General features: G+C 47.0%; 1 protein-coding gene across 2 annotated transcripts in view; it reads left to right on the top strand.

The window, feature by feature from the left end:
* Positions 1-15,873, top strand: part of LOC140453154 (lysosomal protective protein-like) — a 33,420-nt gene extending 17,547 nt beyond the window's left edge. The window contains exons 6-11 of one of the 2 annotated variants that reach the window (XM_072547595.1): positions 995-1,079; positions 4,645-4,794; positions 5,942-6,072; positions 8,159-8,321; positions 9,503-9,592; positions 15,127-15,873. In XM_072547595.1, coding sequence (XP_072403696.1) covers positions 995-1,079; positions 4,645-4,794; positions 5,942-6,072; positions 8,159-8,321; positions 9,503-9,592; positions 15,127-15,210 — 703 coding nt within the window. In that variant the 3' untranslated portion in view covers positions 15,211-15,873. Of the gene's footprint in view, positions 1-994; positions 1,080-4,644; positions 4,795-5,938; positions 6,073-8,158; positions 8,322-9,502; positions 9,593-15,126 lie in introns of both variants that reach the window. The other variant, XM_072547594.1, reaches the window with a different exon arrangement.
* Positions 15,874-19,935: the final 4,062 nt, after the last annotated feature.

Genomic DNA, 19,935 nt, shown 5'->3' with positions numbered 1-19,935 from the left:
TTCTTGTTTCAATTTCCAGCACCTGCAGTTCTTTGTTTTAGTGTCTGAGGCACCATTTTTGCAGCTTTGGGTAATATCTTCAGCCCAGAACAAGCCCACTGGTGACCCTTGAGATAAATTGACCAAGGAGTTTTCCAGCTCCTTTAAGTTGTAGTCAGGTCTTTGGGCCTGTTTGTTTCGATCTTGCTTTGTGACTTGTGGGAATCTTTTGCGTGAATGCCCAATCCTGGTATCCTGAGAGGGTAGTGGGGGGTAAGCTGATGACAGTTTGCATAACCATCGCTTAGCCTGTTTTCTCGTATTCACAAAGATTGCAAATTTTTAAAAGATAACATTTCACACCTTTATGGTAATTCAACTATAAAATTATGTCTTTTCATAATCCAAAGATGTGCAGGTTAGGGTGGATTGGCCAGGCTAAATTACCCACAGGGATGTGTTCAGGGATGTGTAGGTTAGGTGCATTAATCAGGGGTGAATATAGGATAACAGGGTAGGGGAATGGGTCTGGGTGGGTTACTCTTCAGAGGGTCAGTGTGGATTTTTTGGGCCCGAAGGGCCTGTTTCCACACCATAGGGATTCTATGATTCTACAGGGAGATGGAATCCCACTCATTGAGAACATTGTGGAGTGAGGGTTCAAATTAAATACAACAACCTCATTCAATTCATTGATTTCTATAGGATTATATGGAACCTGCAACATTGCCCTCAAGACAAAATTGTATCGATAATAGATCCTGATGTATTCGCTGGATTCTATGCTGATTGACAATATTAGGGTTTCAAATTGAGGAATAAGAATCTTGGCTGTTACCTGCTGAGATAAGGAACTCAATTTGTAGATGCAGGAGATTGAACGTGATGTGAGGAGACTGAGGCAGGAGGATAGGATGGGAAAGGAGGCAGTGTCTCCTCATGGTGCTGTCTGGCCCTCAGCACATCAAGATGTGATCTTGACCATGTTATTCTCTCTCTTTCTTCTCCAATTAAGATTATGGAGCAACCTGAACACGTACTGCTGCCAAGATGGATCCTGCAACTTTGTCAACAATGACAACTATTATTGCCAAGAATCGGTAGGTGCTCCTCACTTATTTACTGACCCCTGTCCCCCTGTCAATCTGCATTTGCTCTCTGATTCTGCATACTTGGATATAAGAAATGTAGACAGGTATTTATATAGCGCCTTTCACAACCTTGGAACATCATGATTTGGAGATGCTGGTGTTTGACTGGGGTGTATAGAGTTAAAAATCCCACAACACCAGGTTATAGCCCAACAGGTTTAATTGGTAGCACTAGCTTTCGGAGCGCTGCTCCTTCATCAGGTGGTTGTAGAGGACACAATTGTAAGGCACAGAATTTATAACAAAAGTTTACAGTGTGATGTAACTGAAATTATGCATTGAAAAATACCTTGATTGTTTGTTAAGTCTTTCATCTGTTAGAATGATGATGATCGTTTCATTTCTTTAATATGTAAATCACGAAACCTTTTTTTAAAAGTTACATTCGCAGGTTAACTGTAACAATTGGTGTCAGCCCAGATAAGATGTTCAGATGTTGAAGGTGTTAGCCCCCTCTGTCCTGTTGTCCGTACCATAATGTTTAGATTGGTGTACATAGTTAAAAATCACACACCAGGTTGTAGTCCAAAAGGTTTAATTGGAAACACTAGTTTTGGTGGTTGGACAACTACTTGATGAAGGAGCAGTGCTCCAAAAGCTAGTGTTTCCAATTAAACCTGTTGTACTATAAAAGTATTGTGTGATTTTTAACTTGGAACATCATAAACACCTCAGTTAAGTACCTTTGAAGTCTGGTTTAATGTCATAAATGAGAGAGCCAAATTACACAAAGCAAGATCCACAAACAACATTGAAAATAATCCATCTGACATATCACAATGATACCCATTACACTGATCTCTGACACACTTTGAATAGCAGCAAGACATCATTCCTGTTTCTTATGTTCTCATTGGAGGGATGGCAGGTCTCTGTTTCACATCACAGTCAGCAGAACTTCCTTAACTTTGCACTTTCTGCCTCTGTCCGTATAGCTCAGTATCCTATAGTGTTTCATAACGGGCTTATCAACTTCACCTTCCATCTTCATAGATTTACCAATGTGACTGTCAGTTTATATGTCAGTTCAGTCCTGTTACCTTCTCTGAGGAACAACAGTACATATGTAGACGAAGACACCTAGAGCTCTATAAAACCACAAGTAATTTATTAAGTACAGTCAGTTCTGTGTAGTTCCATTCTTGTGCAATCCCACGTTATAAGAAAATTGCGTAAAGCAGCACCATTTAAGCAAAGGGACTGGAATCGATGTGTGAGCCCTGGGACTTGATTGGCCAGGACCTGCTGGAGGTGTATGTCAGTATGTTTCGGGCAGGTACTATGAGTGAATCCATGAGAAAAGGCATCATCACCCTCATCTACAAGCGGAAGGGGGAGAGGGAGGAACTCAAAAATTGGAGACCAATCTCACTGTTGAATGCGGATTACAAAATTCTGTCAAAGGTAATCGCCAACCGGGTCAGGTCTGCTCTGGGATCGGTGACTCACCCTGACCAAATCTGTGCTGTACCGGGCAGGAAGATCGCTGAGAGTCTCGCACTCCTCAGGGATACGATCGCCTACGTGCAGGACAGGGGGGTGGACACCTGCCTCATCAGCCTGGACCAGGAGAAAGCCTTTGACAGGATATCACACAGGTATAGGAGAGATGTTCTCTCCAAAATGGTCAGGACTGACCACCTGAAGGTGCTGGGTATTTGGTTCGGCGGGGCTGGGGCGTGTGCCAAGTCTTGGGAGGAGCGTATCAGCAAAGTGAGGCAGAAACTGGGCAGATAGAAGCTACGGTCGCTCTCCATCACGGGAAAAACCCTGGTCATCAGGTGTGAGGCATTGTCATTGCTATTATACGTGGCACAGGTCTGGCCTATTCCCAGAACCTGTGCCGCTGCAGTCACCCGGGCCATCTTCCAGTTTATATGGAGGTCAAAGATGGACCGGGTCCGAAGGGACTCGCTGTACAAAGATCTGCTGCGGAACGCTCAGAGTAGTTGGACTGTTCTGTATCACCTGTCCTTCGTGGAGAAGTTTATGAAGAAAAACACCTTTGACCACAAGTCCATCAGGAAGTGGTCAGCATGTAGTGTCCTTGAGACCCTTCGGGAAAAGGAGAGGGCGGATCCTATCGAGCGGTTCCCTGAACAGACTGTCAAAGCCATTTGGCAGAATGCCTCATCGCCAGAACTTTCCAACAAGCACCAAGACGTGGCTTGGCTGGTGGTGAGAAGGGCTCTGCCTGTGAGATCCTTTATGCATGCCCAGACTCTCTGCCGCACCGCACGCTGCCCTCGAAGCGGCTGCGGGGGGGACGAAACTGTCACACACCTCCTTCTGGAATGTGCCTATGCAGAAGAAGTCTGGAGAGGAATGCAGTGGTGTTTGTCCAGGTTCGTCCCCAGCAGTGCTGTGACGCGGGACTCCGTGCTCTATGGCCTGTTCCCCGGGACACACACCGAGACGAACATCAACTGCGCCTGGAGGATCATCAACTCGGTGAAGGACGCTCTCTGGGCGGTCCGAAACCTGTTGATCTTCCAGCTGAAGGAGTTGACCCCGACTGAGTGTTGCAGACTGGCACATTCCAAGGTCTAGGACTACGTGTTGAGGGACGCACTGAAGCTTGGGGCAGCTGCCGCCAAGGCGCGGTGGGGAAAGACCACCGTGTAACATCTACCTGCCTAAAGAAGAACAGGGGGCCCACGCAGTCATTTGGACTCTGCTGATGTCTCAGCTAAATATGTGGGCATATGATTGAAAAACGTACAGACCTGTATATAAAAATGCTAAATTCTGATCTCTGTTTGTAAATGTTTACATATGTATGGCATGACCAACTGTAGAGACCATCAAATTATTTTATGTAAAAAGTATATTTTTGAAATTTAAAAAATGAACATGCTTTAAATGTTCATGCTATAGAAACAGTGTCCCCAATTTGTCAATCGCATTAAAGCGAATTCGCATTAATGAAACGTGTGTTAGAGCAGAACGACCTGTACTTAAATGAACAACACACACTTTTAACAACTAGAGAGACTTCAATCACTGTCTTTCACTCCACTTAGTAAACTCAGACGTTATTACCCAGAAGAGTTCACAGCTAGCCTGGCTGATGTCTTCACCATGCCTCCTGGCATTAGATACCTCTTGCACAGCATGAATCTTTGAAATGTTGCTGAACAAAAGGATTTCTTCAGGCTCTTTATACACTAGGCTCTGTGCCAAGCGTGTACCTTATATTTACAATTATCTGTGCACGTAACCAATCCAAATGTTTTAACCAAATATATGCCTTCTGTGGTAGAGCCAGCCTTTATTCATTTCTTGCAGGTTTAACTCTTAGCAGACCTGCATGACACTCTCACTCTCTATTCACAGAACAACCCATTGTTCAGCCTCTTATCAGGTCCTATTATTTTCAGCCTCATCCAACAATCCTTAGGCCAGATGCAAGTTCCCAGTTGAAGGGAGTGACAGATGAGGTGTGAAGGTGACAGGCTGTTGGATACTCAGGGGACCTGAGAAAGCAGCCATTGACAACTTATTGTCTTTCCAGGTCCAGGAGGTCTTCATGAGCATCTACAACAGTGGACTCAACGTGTACTCGCTGTATATGAACTGTGCTGGCGGAGTACCAGGAAGTAACTCACGCTTCCACACAGATCTCAAGAACCTCTTCCGATATTACAACTTTGAAATGCCAAAGGTACTGAACATCTATTTCCATCCTGTATATAATCCCAATGAATCCAACCTCTTTTTATAGAATCCTAATGGATCTGATCTCTTCCCATTCACTCTCACCAAACAAAATCCCAATGGATCCAACCTCTTCCTATTCACTCTCACTATATAGAATCCCAATGGAGCCAACTTCTTCCCACTCACTCTCACTGTATAAAATCCCAATGGATCCGATCTCTTCTCCGTCATTTTCACTGTACAGAATCTGAATGGACCAATCTCTTCCTGCTGTCACTGTACAGAATCTCATTGGACACCGCTTCTTCCCAGTCACTCTCACTGTATAAAATCCCAATGGATCCGATCTCTTCCCACTCACTCTCACTGTACAGAATCCCAAAGGACTACCCTCTTTCCACTCACTCTCACTGCAGAGAATCCCAATGGACCCAACTTCTTCCCACTCACTCTCACAGTATAAAGTCCCAATGGGCAGCACAGTGGCACAGTGGTTAGCACTGCTGCCTCACAGTGCCAGGGACCTGGGTTCAATTCCCGCCTCAGGCGACTGACTGTGTGGAGTTTGCACATTCTCCCCGTGTCTGCGTGGGTTTCCTCCGGGTGCTCCGGTTTCCTCCCACAGTCTAAAGATGTGCAGGTTAGGTGAATTGGCTGTGCTAAATTGCCCGTAGTGTTAGATGAAGGGGTAAATATAGGGGAATGGCTCTGGGGAGGTTGGTCTTTGGAGGGTCGGTATGGACTTGTTGGGCCGAAAGGCCTGTTTCCCCACTGTAAGTAATGTAATGTAATGGATCCGATCTCTTCTCAGTCACATTGACTGGACAGAATCCGAATGGACCAATCCCTTCCTGCTGTCACTGTACAGAATCCCGTTGGACACAGCTTCTTTTCACTATACAGAATTCCAATGTACCCAAACACTTCCCTTAACTCCAAACTGACAGAATCCCAATGACCCATTCTTCTTGCATGTATGGATTTCTTGATCTCACGGTCAATTAGTCACCAATTAAGCAGACTATCTTGTTCATTGTATAAATTATTTTTGCCAATCTTCTGTGATCCACTGGGTTTAATTGTCTTTGGAAGTATGTGCATCTCTGGGGTATCTGTACTCTCTGTTACATTTTCTTTTGCTCTTGTAGCAGAATGCAGCTACCTCAAAGAACATGGCACCTCCATGTATCAATGATACTGCTCAGTGGACTTGGCTCAATCGTGCAGATGTAAGGCAGGCTCTGCACATCCCAGACTTTGTCCAACCTTGGGAACTCTGCAGGTAAAAGAACATGTTTGCAAACAGACAGTATCGTATCTGCAAGGTACACCTTTGATTGGTATGGCTTGATTTAACATCTCATCCAAAAGATGGCACTCCTGACACTGTGGCACACCCTCAGTACGAGGAGTAAGTGAGGACTGCAGATGCTGGAGATCAGAGCTGAAAAATGTGTTGCTGGAAAAGCGCAGCAGGTCAGGCAGCATCAAAGGAGCAGGAGAATCGACGTTTCGGGCATAAGGCTTTTCCAGCAACACATTTTTCAGCTCCCTCAGTACTGCACTGGCGTGTCAACTCAAATAGTCTCTTGATAAATCAGTTTAACCTCAATTGTAGGTAAATGTTTCTGTTAGTACAACCAGTACACCAATCCACTTCAAACGGGATTGAGTGGAAGTTGAAAATCTGGTAGAGATAAATTGCACAGTCAATCCATTCATTCCCATGGATAGAGATGAAGATTCACCTGTTTGCTAATGTCGAGGTAAGACTTTTTGTGGCTCAGTGGTTAGCATCGCTGCCTCACAGCACCAGGGACCCAGGTTCAATCCCAGCCTCGGGCGACTGTCCGTGTGGAGTTTGCACATTCTCCCCATGTCTGCGTGGGTTCCCTCCAGGTGCTCTGGTTTCCTCTCACAATCCAAAGATGTGCAGGTCAGGTGAATTGGCCATGCTAAATTGTTCTATAGTGTTCAGGGATGTATAAGTTATGTGCATTAGTCAGGGGTAAATCTGGGGAATGGGTCTGGGTGGGATACTTTTCGGAGGGTCAGTGTGGACCTGTTGGGCGACGGGCCTGTTTCCATACTGTAGGGATTCTATGATTCAACAAATGGTGAAGGATTGGGAAAGACGTTTAGTGGACCCAGGAAGCTTAAGCATTGCTGAAAAGAGACACAATGTAAGAGCTTTTTGGCTTGCACTCATCAGGACTGGGATGCAAGAAATTAAACTTAGAAAGGGAGCACCAATGTATACAACATGACAGGCTGCTGACTGGTTGAGTTATGATTGACATAGAGATGCAGCTGGAATTGTTGTTACCCGTTGATCTGAGTTAGTGGATGGACTTTCGGCTGAAAAATTTGACTTGATGTTGTTAGATAAGAGGCAACATTTCTAAGTGGGAAAATGAGGATTAATGGGTACATGCTCAATGCAAAGGCAGTGAAGGGTATGGACAAACAGAGACCCATTGGGAATTTGAAAACATGATTCTCCAGGTGACCACGTAAAGATAGATAAAGCAATTGTAAAAAAAGTCTTCAGATTTTATAAATAAGGATAAAGAGGTGATGATCAATTTATACAAAGCAATGGTTGGACTATATTGTGCAGTTTCAGGTTCTGATTAAAGACACAGTACAGCCACAAGACTATGGTGGTTTAAATCCTGGTATAAATTCACTAGGATTCAGCCAGGATCAGGAAACAAGAGTTATGGGAGAATTGAGATACGGAACTACTCCAGTTGAGTGTATTAGAAACTTCCAATGGTCTATTTTTCACCAATTTGATCTGGCTTAGGTTCAAGTAATGTATTGCATTATTCCAATTAATAGTATTAGATTCCCTACAGTGTGGAAACAGTCCCTTTGGCCCAACAAGTCCACATTGACCCTCCAAAGTATAACCCAACCAGACCCATTCCCCTATCCTGTATTTATCCCTAACTAATGCACCTAACACTATGGGCAATTTAGCGTGGCCAGTTCACCTGACCTGCACATCTTTGGACTGTAGGAGGAAACCCACACAGACACGGGGAGAATGCGTAAACTTCACACAGACAGTCACCTGAGGCTGGAATTGAACCTGGGTCCCTGGCACTGTGTGGCAGCAGTGCTAACCACTGAGCCACCATGCCGCAAATCTTGGCTAGCGCCGCTAATCTTGGCTAGTCAGCACTTTGAGCCTGTATTGTCATTCAATAAGTCAGTGACTGATTTATAATTCAATTCCATTTTGCCCCTTGTCAAACAAATACTTTTAAATTAGAACATCTCAATTTGCTAAACTTAAGAACTTGAGGTTGACTTTGACATATTTCTGCTGGCCAGAGCTCACCCATCTTCTCCCCTTACAGTTCTGTGGTCAGTGAAAACTACCAACGCATCTACAGCAGCATGCAGAATTTCTATCTGCAACTGCTCAGTAAGGGTCTCCGAGTGCTGGTCTACAATGGGGACACGGACATGGCGTGTAACTTCCTGGGAGATAACTGGTTTGTGAAGTCGCTGAATCAGCAGGTACGTGGCTTACCATTCGATACTTGATACCTTAAACCTCTCCAGTTTTGATATTATTACTGTAACAGTGAGGCAGCTGATCAAGCTGTAGAGGTGGTGGTAGTTAAGTGGTTGGGGGTGGGTGTAAATAGGTGGGGGGGTTCCATCTGCAGATCACTGAATCCTGCTGGAAAGTGGGTGGGTGGGTGGATGGATGCTGGATTGGCTTGGGAGAGGGTGAAAGGTCAACTGAGGTTTCATTAATTCTTTCCTGAATGTTGGTGTCACTGGCTGGGCCCAGCATTTACTGACCGTCCCCAGTTGCCCCTGAGAAGGTGGTGGTGAGCTGCCATCTTGAACCGCTGCAGCCCATGTGCTGTGGGTAGACCCGCAATGCTGGGATTTTGACCCAGTGACAGCAAAGGGAAGGGGATATATTTCCATGTCAGGACAGTGAGTGGAAGAGAACTTGAAGGGGGTGGTGTTCCCATGTATCTGTTGTCCCTTGTCCTTCTAGATGGAAGTGGTCATGGGTTTGGAAGGTGCCAGACTGAGGATCTTGGGCAAATTTCTGCAGGGCATCTTGTATTAGTACACACTGCTGCTATTGATTGTTGGTGGTGGAGGGAGTGGATAGTAAAGGTGCCGATAAGTAGTTTTGTCCTGGAGGCTGTTGAGGCAATGAAGGTTGGTGGTGTCGAGAAAGGTATTAGAGCTGTGAAGCTGAACCCAAGCTAGAGTCAACACTTTCGGGGTAGAGTGATGGGGGAAGAGTACGGTAAACAATCTATTTTCTGTAAAGGTTGAATTTTTCGCACCTTGCTGCGCTGTGAGCACAGATGCTGAGTGCTTGATCTAATTTGCTGAACTCCCCCTCTTTCACTGCTGGGCAGATTCTGGAGCAGTGGGGTAATACAGTACTGTGTTTATGAGCAAGGTTCATTTAGGTCATTAATATGGGCTAAAATAACTTTGAGCTGTTTCCAGTTAAGGTGGGAGCTCTGTCTGAAAACTCCAGTAAGAACAGAGTTATAGATGTGTCGTTCCTAATGAATAATTAACTACATGACTTTCCTCATTCCTGAAGAAGGGCTCATGCCCGAAACATCGATTCTCCTGCTCCTTGGATGCTGCCTGACCTGCTGTGCTTTTCCAGCAACACATTTTCAGCTACATGACTGTCTAACCCCATTTTCCAACAGAAAACCCGAGACTATCAGTCATGGATTTACAATGACCAGATCGCTGGGTTCTATGAACAATACGAGAACCTTACCTTCCTGACTGTCAAGGTAACATCTTTTGTACAAATTTTCACTCAGAATTGACAGGATCACAAGAATAGTCATGGAATTTGCATCTGCAGTGACACTAACAATGAGGGTAACATGAGATAGGCTGCAGTCTGACCACTAATCACTGAATACCAGTTACATTTATCTGGGAGACAATGATTTGTATTTGTCCCCAATCTTTGCATGTTTTAGCGAAGTCCTTTCAAAGGGCAGTCTTTGTTGCAATGCAAGGGACACACAACCACCAAGATACACCCAGCAAGTCCCAACAACCATAAATGGGGTGACCTGTTCTTATGACACCGAATGACATCCGATTCACCAAACCCCTATCTTGCACTGACCTGTGACATCCTTCCATATTACACTGACCCCGATAACCATCTTACAATGACACGTGATACCCTGCCCCGAGCTCCCTCAGCACTGTTCGCGATATCCCACTTTCCCTCACCTCAGACTGACCAATGATAGTCGGCTCACATCCTCCTCTCCAACCCTGAACCTATTCCACCATTCAGTGACATCATGTCTGATCTGTGACTCCATATACTTTAATATTTTTCGGTTAATGATAATTTCAGTTACAACTGAAGTGAAGACAGCACTCACTAAAGTATGTATCTCTGCCTGGCTGTTTTAACCTAACATTACGAAAATGATGCAGCTCTTCCTTGATGCTCTTTTCCGAAAAAGCTGGAGAAATGTATTTTCCGATCTCGATGAGGAGACTTGACAGGAAATCCACACCCCTCAACCTGCCCTGAAACCTCTGCTCACCCATTGGCAGCTGAGTACTACAGGTAGCACTACAGCAGCTGAGACATTGCAAATAAAACAAACCACACCTTTTCAAAACAAAACTCAACTACCCCACCTCCCAGTCATCTGGGTCTGTCAAAACCTCATCATTTCTTCCTAGGCCCACAGTCTGTACACCTAGTTTTGTTGAAATCCGTCCTTTAGTTTTTTTTTATTCATTCATGGGATGAGCACATCACTGGCTAGGCCAGTATTTATTGTCCATCTCTAATTGCCCAGAGGGCAGTTAAAAGTCAACCATATTGCTGTGGGCCTGGAATCATATATAGGCCAAACCAGATAACGATGGCAGTTCACTTCCCTAAAGGACATTATTGAACCAGATGGGTTTTTCCAACAATCAATCCATGGTCATCCTTAGACTCCTATTTCCAGATTTTTATTGAATTCAAATTCCACCATCTGCCATGGCAGGATCCAAACCCAGATCCTCAGGACATTCCCTAGATTTACTGGATTAACAGTCCAGCGATAATACCACTAGGCCATCATCTCCCCCTGAGAGTTATATTAAGATATACTGTTTACAAATAAACAGATTAGAATTCTCTTTCACAAGTTAGGTGCAGAGGTGCTAAACCAAAGTCCCGGCAACAATTGTTATTCAAGGAAGAGCTCCAAAAAGTAACAACCTTCACAACTTGAGTCAGCAAATGTAAGGCAACAGACAGGAGGACACCATTAAGTTCATGGTTATAACAAATGCCCTGGGCAGGACGTCACTTCCGCCCCCACCGACCTCTCAGCCTCTGCGATCGCCGCCCAGACAACCGCCTCCATGATCGCCAGGAAGACCATCGCCGACAGATTCGCGGCCTCCGCGGCTATCGGGAATAACACCGTTTCTGTCATCGCCACAGCATCTTCCGCCCCCAGTGACATCACTAACCTGCACAATGACCAGGGCGCATGCATCTCCGCCCCCACGCCGATCTCCGTCACCACGCCTAACCCCGTCCCCACGCCGATCTCCGTCACTACGCCTAACCCCGTCCACACGCCGATCTCCGTCCCCACGCTGATCTCCGTCACCACGCCGATCTCCGCCCCCACGCCGATCTCCGCCCCCACGCCGATCTCCGCCCCCACGCCGATCTCCGTCACCACGCCTAACCCCGTCACCACGTCGATCTCCGCCCCCACGCCGATCTCCGTCCCCACGCCGATCTCCGTCCCCACGCCTAACCCCGTCCCCACGCCTATCTCCGCCCCCACGCCGATCTCCGCCCCCACGCCTAACCCCGTCCACACATCGATCTCCGTCCCCGCCCCAATTCCCGCCCCCGCCCCAGGTCCTAGCTCCCAGCCCTGCCGTGTTTTCACCATCCCTCCAGAACTACCTCTCTCTGAGGATGAAAGATCAGTCCTCAGCAGAGGCCTCACCTTCATTCCCCTACGCTCTCGGATTAACGAGTTCAACATGCGGCGTGGCATCAAACAATTCTTCCGCCGCCTTCACCTCCGTGCCTACTTCTCCAACCAAGATTCTCGCCCACCCTCTGACGACCCCCTTCTCCCACCTCCAACACACCCCATCCACCTGGACACCCTGTGCTGGTCTCTTACCTGCCCTCGATCTCTTCATAGACAACTGCCGCCGTGACATTAACCACCTCAACCTCTCCACCCCTCTCACCCACTCCAACCTCTCACCCTCCACTCCTGTTCCAACCCCAACCTCACTATCAAACCGGCAGACAAGGGAGGCGTGGTAGAGTTTGGCGCACCGACCTTTACACCGGAGGCTAAACGCCAGCTCGCAGACACCTCCTGCTACTGACCCCCTTGACCATGACCCCACCTCCCACCACCAAACCATCATCTCATCACCTCAGGGGATCTCCCATCCACCGTCTCCAACCTCATAGTCCCACAACCCCGCACCGCCCGTTTCTACCTCCTGCTCAAAATCCACAAACCTGACTGCCCCGGCCGCCCCATTGTTTCAGCCTGCTCCTGCCCCACCAAACTCATCTCTGCATACCTCGACACGGTCCTGTCCCCCTTAGTCCAAGAACTTCCCACCTATGTTCGGGACACCACCCACGCCCTCCACCTCCTCCATGATTTTCACTTCCCCAGTCCCCAATGCCTTATCTTCACCATGGACATCCAGTCCCTGTACACCTCCATCCCCCATCACGAAGGCCTCAAAGCCCTCCGCTTCTTCCTTTCCCGCCGAACCAACCAGTACCCTTCCACTGACACCCTCCTTCGACTGACTGAACAGGTCCTCACCCTGAACAACTTCTCTTTCCAATCCTCCCATTTCCTCCAAATCAAAGGGGTAGCCATGGGCACCCGCATGGGCCCCAGCTATGCCTGCCTCTTCGTAGGATATGTGGAACAGTCCATCTTCCACAGCTACACTGGCACCAGCCCCCACCTTTTCCTCCGCTACATCGATGACTGTATCGGCGCTGCCTCGTGCTCCCACGAGAAGGTTGAACAGTTCATCCACTTTACCAAAACCTTCCAACCCAACCTCAAATTCACCTGGACCGTCTCAGACTCCTCCCTCCCCTTCCTAGACCTTTCCATTTCTATCTCGGGCAATCGAATTAACATTTACTGTAAACCGACCGACTCCCACAGCTACCTAGATTACACCTCCTCCCACCCTGCTCCCTGTAAAAACGCCATCCCATATTCCCAATTCCTTCGTCTCTGCGCCGCATCTGCTCCCAGGAGGACCAGTTCCAATACCGTACAACCCAGATGGCCTCCTTCTTCAAGGACTGCAATTTCCCCCCAGACGTGATCGACGATGCCCTCCACCATGTCTCCTCCACTTCCCGCTCCTCCACCCTTGAGCCCCGCCCCTCCAACCTCCACCAGGACAGAACCCCACTGGTCCTCACCTACCACCCCACCAACCTCCATATACATCGTATCATCCGTCGTCATTTCTGCCACCTCCAAACGGACCCCACCACCAAGGATATATTTCCCTCCCCTCCCTATCAGCGTTCCGAAAAGACCACTCCCTCTGTGACTCCCTCGTCAGGTCCACACCCCCCACCAACCCAACCTCCACTCCTGACACCTTCCCCTGCAATCGCAAGAAATGCAAAACTTGCGCCCACACCTCCCCTCTTACTTCCCTCCAAGGCCCCAAGGGATCCTTCCATATCTGCCACAAATACACCTGCACCTCCACACACATCATTTATTGCATCCGCTGCACCCGATGTGACCTCCTCTATATTGGGGAGACAGGCCGCCTACCTGCAGAACGTTTCAGAGAACACCTCTGGGACACCCGGACCAACCAACCCAACCACCCCGTGGCTCAACACTTCAACTCCCCCTCCCACTCCACCAAGGACATGCAGGTCCTTGGACTCCTCCATCGCCAGACCATAGCAACACGACGGCTGGAGGAAGAGCGCCTCATCTTCCGCCTAGGAACCCTCTAACCACAAGGGATGAACTCAGATTTCTCCAGTTTCCTCATTTCCCCTCTCCCCACCTTGTCTCAGTCAAATCCCTCGAACTCAGCACTGCCTTCTTCCTGCAATCTTCTTCCTGACCTCTCCGGTCCCACCCCCTCTCCAGCCTATCACCCTTACCTTGACCTCTTTCCACCTGTCACATTTCCAACGCCCCTCCTCCATGTCCCTCCTCCCTACCTTTTATCTTAGCCTGCTTGGCACACTCTCCTTATTCCTGAAGAAGGGCTCATGCCCGAAATGTCGATTCTCCTGTTCCTTGGATGCTGCCTGACCTGCTGCGCTTTTCCAGTAACACATTTTCAGACCTAATGAAAGCAAGACTGTGGATATGTAATGGTATTGACGTGATGCAAATACTAAAATTATCAATGGCAAGTGGATTATGACAAGAAGTAAAAATAATTGTAATGAAATGTGCCAATTAGGATGTGCACCATGACTCCATAGCCTACCATGCCAACTTTATAGCAGGGAGAGATCCAGGTGAAGTTTGCCAAGTTTGTGTCTGCATCATATGCTTATGAATAAGATTTGTAATTCCTGAACTTCACAAGTCTTGAAGGAGCTATTTAGACTACAACAACCAACCCTTCATCCCTGACCCAATTCCCTCCACACATCTCATACTCACAGTTAATAACCACGTCCTCTGCTGTCTCTTTTAATTCTTACTCTCACTTTGTTGCAAGATTGCCAATTATTGTGCACCCCTAGTTGACTCGTGATGTTACAAGTGAACATTTCTCTTGATTTACAGGGACCCTCACCTCCTGTAATTTTGTACTCTTGAAACCTCGAGGGGTTCACTGGCTCTCAGTTTTCTGCAACTTTGTTCCCACTCTCCCAGCTTAGGTGCTGATGTCCTGTATGACATCCTTCACCCAGAATTCTCAATGAATAGTTTGATCAGAAAATCTGTCAACAAAGAGAGAGGACCAAACTGATTGGACATCAAACAACACAGTGACAGCTATGATCAGATTTGTGTCTGAATGTTGGGTAGCTGGTTGGCATGGCAACACACAGATCAGAAAATATTGCCGATATTGTGATGTTACAATATTCAGGCAAAGAATCATGGGAGTGTTATGACATCACTGATCCAGGACCCAGCAACCAGACGTCCTGGACATTGGTCATTATGGGATGTTTATATTTCAGAGAGGGCAATTAAGATGGTATTGGAGTCTGGCGTTACCAGCGTGATGTTGATGGCCATTGATCCTAATCTTTTTTTTCCTCTTGTTTTCTCAGGGGGCTGGACACATGGTACCACAGTGGGCACCAGCCCGAGCTTTGAAGATGTTTGAATCTTTCCTGTCCAACTCCGCATACTGATGAGGCTGCTGCCTTGACTAGACAGCCTTCTCTTGCGACTTTGTTGTTCATTTTTTTTAACCTTTCCTCTCACGCACAAAATGGGATTTTTATTGTAGCCCAGAGAGCAAAACAAGCAGCACCAAACTGAGACAAAAGAAAACCAAACTGAAAATACCTCAATGAGAAAATAAATAACAATACTAGTTAAAGAAGAGCTGTTTTTAGTGATTCAGAGAATCATCTGCATTTGCTCTTATTCTGTACATGTAAGAGAACCAACATGATTGAGCAACAGCCCCAAATAATGTGCAGGGCGGTCTGACTAGTCCACGGTTATATAAATAGAGGTGTTAGAGAGCAATGCTTTCCTTTACTGATGGCAGTCTACTCAAAAGGAGCTCTCAGAATTCCTGGAGTTATTAAAGTAACCCTGGTCAGTGTTACCAGGACTATCTTTAATACTGCTCATGCCCATCTTTCAGGGTGAAATTCCCTCAGCAAGTTCTCCATCCTGGCTGAGTACAGTTGCTATTTTAAGATAAAAATCCCATTTTGGAATGAAGTGTTTCTGTAATTTCGGGATTGCTAATCATTGGAACGTCGAATGTCCCCAAGGGAGCTTTTTAATCAATCTTTCAAAGGTTTGAGACCACTGAATAAATAACTTATCTCCTTCAGAAAGAGTCTTTTTCAGTTTTTATCTCTCAGTTTCTTCCCTGTAAAAGTGGACAAAACTGCTGTGTTCAGCTTTCTGAGGGGGGCACTGGGGAACACCAGGGGAGGATCAGGCTTGACTATGGCATTATGGGACAGGTCTGATCTCTCTCAGCTCAAGAGATCAGAGCTGCATGAACACAGGAGCACATCCTCTGTCTGTGTCACTCTCTCACACCCAATTCGGACCTGACTTCAGTGACCTTTACAGCTGCCTAGAATGGTGTTGAATTCTGAAAAGTGTGAGCTGCTTGGATTACTGCATGTTGTAGCCCCCCTGATACCTTCTCCTCCCATGCCACGTGTTTGTAGGAGAGTGGGGGGATGGGGGGGGGGCAGGCAGAACAGGATATTCTGAAGCACAATGACATTTCAAATAAAGTGACCACTGCACTGAGTCCCACCTTCACATTGAGAATACTCTCCATGTGTTGTAGGCACTATCACCATACTAAATGGGACTGACTTTGAACAGCAGCACTATACTCCAGCATAACCTGCAATCTCATGACCCAGCGCATCCCCCATTCTACCATTACCATCCCGCCAGGGGGATCAACCGTGGCTCAATGGAGACTGCAGGAGGGCAGACGAGGAGCAGCACCAGACATACCTAAAATAATGAGGGGTCAAACTGGTGAAGCTACCAAACAGGACAAGAAGCAAGTCTTTGACAGAGCGAAGCAATCCTCACAATTAACAGGTAAGATCCAAGCTCTGCAGTCCTGCTGCATCCAGTCAGGAATGGTGGTGGATAACTAAACAACTCTGGAGGCAGCTCCACAAATATCCCCATCTGCAATGATGGGGGTGCGGGGGGGAGCCAAGCACATCAGTGCAAAAGAGAAGGCTGAGTGGAATAGCCATCTCGGTCTCCTCCAGTGGTCCCCAGCATTACAGGCACCAGTCTTCAGCCAATTTGATTCACTCCAGGTGATATCAAGGAATGGGTGGGGGCACTAGATCCTACAAAGACCATAAACCCTGACAATGTTCCAGCAATGTTGCTGAACATATAAACTCCAGAACTCCTACTCTGCAAGTGAAGCTGGCCCAGTAGAGTTTCAACACTGGCACCTACCCCACAATGTGGAAATGTGCCCAGGTATGTCCTGTACACAGTAAGCAGGACAGATCCGACCTGGCCAATTACTGCCCCATCAGTCGACTCTCAATCATTAGTACATGAAGATACATCCCCAGGACCTGATCAGGTGTACCCTAGAACTCTGTGGGAAGCTAGAGAGGGATTGCTGGGCCTCTTGCTGAGATATTGGTATCATCGATAGTCACAGGTGAGGTGGCAGAAGACTGGTGGTTGGCAAACGTGGTGCCACTGCTTAAGAAGGGTGGAAAGGAAAAGCCAGGGAACTATAGACCAGTGAGCTTGACGTCGGTGGTGGGCGAGTTGTTGGAGGGAATCCTGAGGGACAGGATGTACATGTATTTGGAAAGGCAAGGACTGATTAGGGATAGTGAACATGGCTTTGTGCGTGGGAAATCATGTCTCATGAACTTGATTGAGGTTTTTTGAAGATGTAACAGAAAGAATTGAGAGCAGAGCAGTGGACGTGGTCTATATGGACTTCAGTAAGACAAGGTTCTCCATGGTCGACTGATTAGCAAGGTTTTATCACATGGAATACAGGGAAAACTAGCCATTTGGATATAGAACTCTTTTGAAGGTAGAAGACAGAGGATGGTGGTGGAAGGTTGCCTTTCAGACTGGACCGGAGTGACCAGTGGTGTGCCACAATTATCGGTGCTGGGTCCACTACATTTCTTCATTTCCACAAATGATTTGGATGTGAGCATAGGAGGTACAGTTAGTAAGTTTGCAGATGACACCAAAATCGGAGGTGTAGTGGACAGCAAAGAAGGTTACTGCAGAGTATGACAGGATCTTGATCAGAAGTGGCAGATGGAGCTTAATTTAGATAAATGAGAGGTGCTGCATTTTGGAACAGCAAATCAGGGCAGGACTTATACACTTAACGGTAAGGTCTTGAACAAAGAGATTTTGGAGTGCAGGTTCATTGCTCCTTGAAAGTAGAGTCGCAGGTAGATAGGATTGTGAAGAGGGCATTTGGTATGCTTTCCTTTATTGGTCAGAGCATCAAGTATAGAAGTTGGGTGGTCACGTTGCAGCTATACAGGACATCGGTGAGGCCACTTTTGGAATATTGTATGCAATTCTGGTCTCTTTCCTATCGGAAAGATGTTGTGAAACTTGAAAGGGTTCAGAAAAGATTTACAAGGATGTTGCCAGAGTTGGAGGGCTTGAGCTATAGGGAGAGGCTGAACAGGCTGGGGCTGTTTTCCCTGGAGTGTCGGAGGCTAAGGGGTGACCTGATAGAGGTTAATAAAATCGTGAGCAGTATGGATAGGGTAAATACCAAGGTCTTTTCCCTGGGGTCAAGGAGTCCAGAACTAGAAGGCATAGGGTTCAGATGAGGGTGAAAAATTTAAAAGGGACCGAAGGGGCAACTTTTTCACACAGAGGGAGGTGCATGTTTGGAATGAGTTGTCAAAGGAAGTGGAGGACACTGGCACAAATACAGCATTTAAAAGGCATCTGGATGGATACATGAATAGAAAGGGTTGAGGGGGATATGGGCCGGGTGCTGGCAAATGGGATTAGATTAGTTAGGACACCTAGTCAGCATGGATGAGTTGGAATGAAGGGTCTGTTACTGTGCTATACATCTCCATGACTCTAAGTGATGGAAGGTGTCTTCAACAGTACTATCAAGCAGCCCCTGCTCAGCAATATCCTGTTCAGAGATGCCCAGTTTGGGTTCCACCAGGGTCACCTACCTCCTGACCTCACTTGGTCTTGGTCTTGGTCAAAACATGAACAAAATAACTGAATTGCAGAGGTGAAGTGAGTGTGGCAGTCTTTAACATCAAAGCTACATTCAACTGACTGTGGCATCAAGGAGCCCTTACCCAGTTTTGTATCAGGGGCAAAACCTCCAGTGGTTGGAGTCATACCTGGCACATCGGAAGATGGTTGTGGTTGTTGAAAGGTCAATCACCTTAACTCCAGGACATCCCTGCAGGAGTTCCTCACGGTAGTGTCCTGGGCTAGATTACATTACAGTGTGGAAACAGGCCTTTCGGCCCAACAAGTCCACACCAACCCACCGAAGCGCAACCCACCCATACCCCTACATTTACCCCTTACCTAACACTACGGGCAATTTAGCATGGCCAATTCACCTGACCTGCACATCTTTGGAATGTGGGAGGAAACCGGAGCACCCGGAGGAAACCCACGCAGACACGGGGAGAACGTGCAAACTCCACACAGTCGCCTGAGGCAGGAATTGAACCCGGGTCTCTGGCACTGTGAGGCAGCAGTGCTAACCACTGTGCCACCGTGCCGCCCATCTTCAACCATCTTCAGCTGCTTCATCAACCACTTTCCCTCCATCATAATTATTGCCCTATTATTTTTATTCTCCGCTGAAATTTGCCTTGCTATCTCCCCCTCTAAGTCTCCCTCCCTGCCTATTGTACATTCCAAACAACGAAACTGCTTCTCTTTTCAGTTCTATTCATATTGTCTCAATTGAGGAATCCTCTGAGACCTCATCTCTCCTTACTGCAGTAACCAATTCCTTAATCAAATTGGATTCTGCCTCCCCTCCACCTCAGAGATTCGATAAGTTAGAATATTGTGCTGCCAGTCCTGTCCCACCTTTGACCATGTCTCCATGTTACTCGGCAACATTAACTCTTCTTCCTCACTTGCAAAGCACCTTGTATTAAAATAAATACCATCCAACCTTGCCAAGCTCCCTTGTGTCTTGACTATATAAGCTTTGCCTGCCAGACTGACTTGGCTGCTCGACACTTGCCTGTGCATCACCTCTTATTGCAGCACTTCCACTGTCCAATTATTTTAAACTTCCATCAAAAACAGACCCAACAGTCCAGAAATAACTTGGCAGCCACACACGTATCTGCTCTATCAGTCTACGCCTATACTCACTCATTCAAGGCACCAGTAATACAGAGACGGCA

Source organism: Chiloscyllium punctatum, chromosome 26 (assembly GCF_047496795.1).
Source record: "Chiloscyllium punctatum isolate Juve2018m chromosome 26, sChiPun1.3, whole genome shotgun sequence".
NCBI classification, from domain to species: domain Eukaryota; kingdom Metazoa; phylum Chordata; class Chondrichthyes; order Orectolobiformes; family Hemiscylliidae; genus Chiloscyllium; species Chiloscyllium punctatum.
This window is presented reverse-complemented; position numbering and strand designations above follow the sequence as displayed.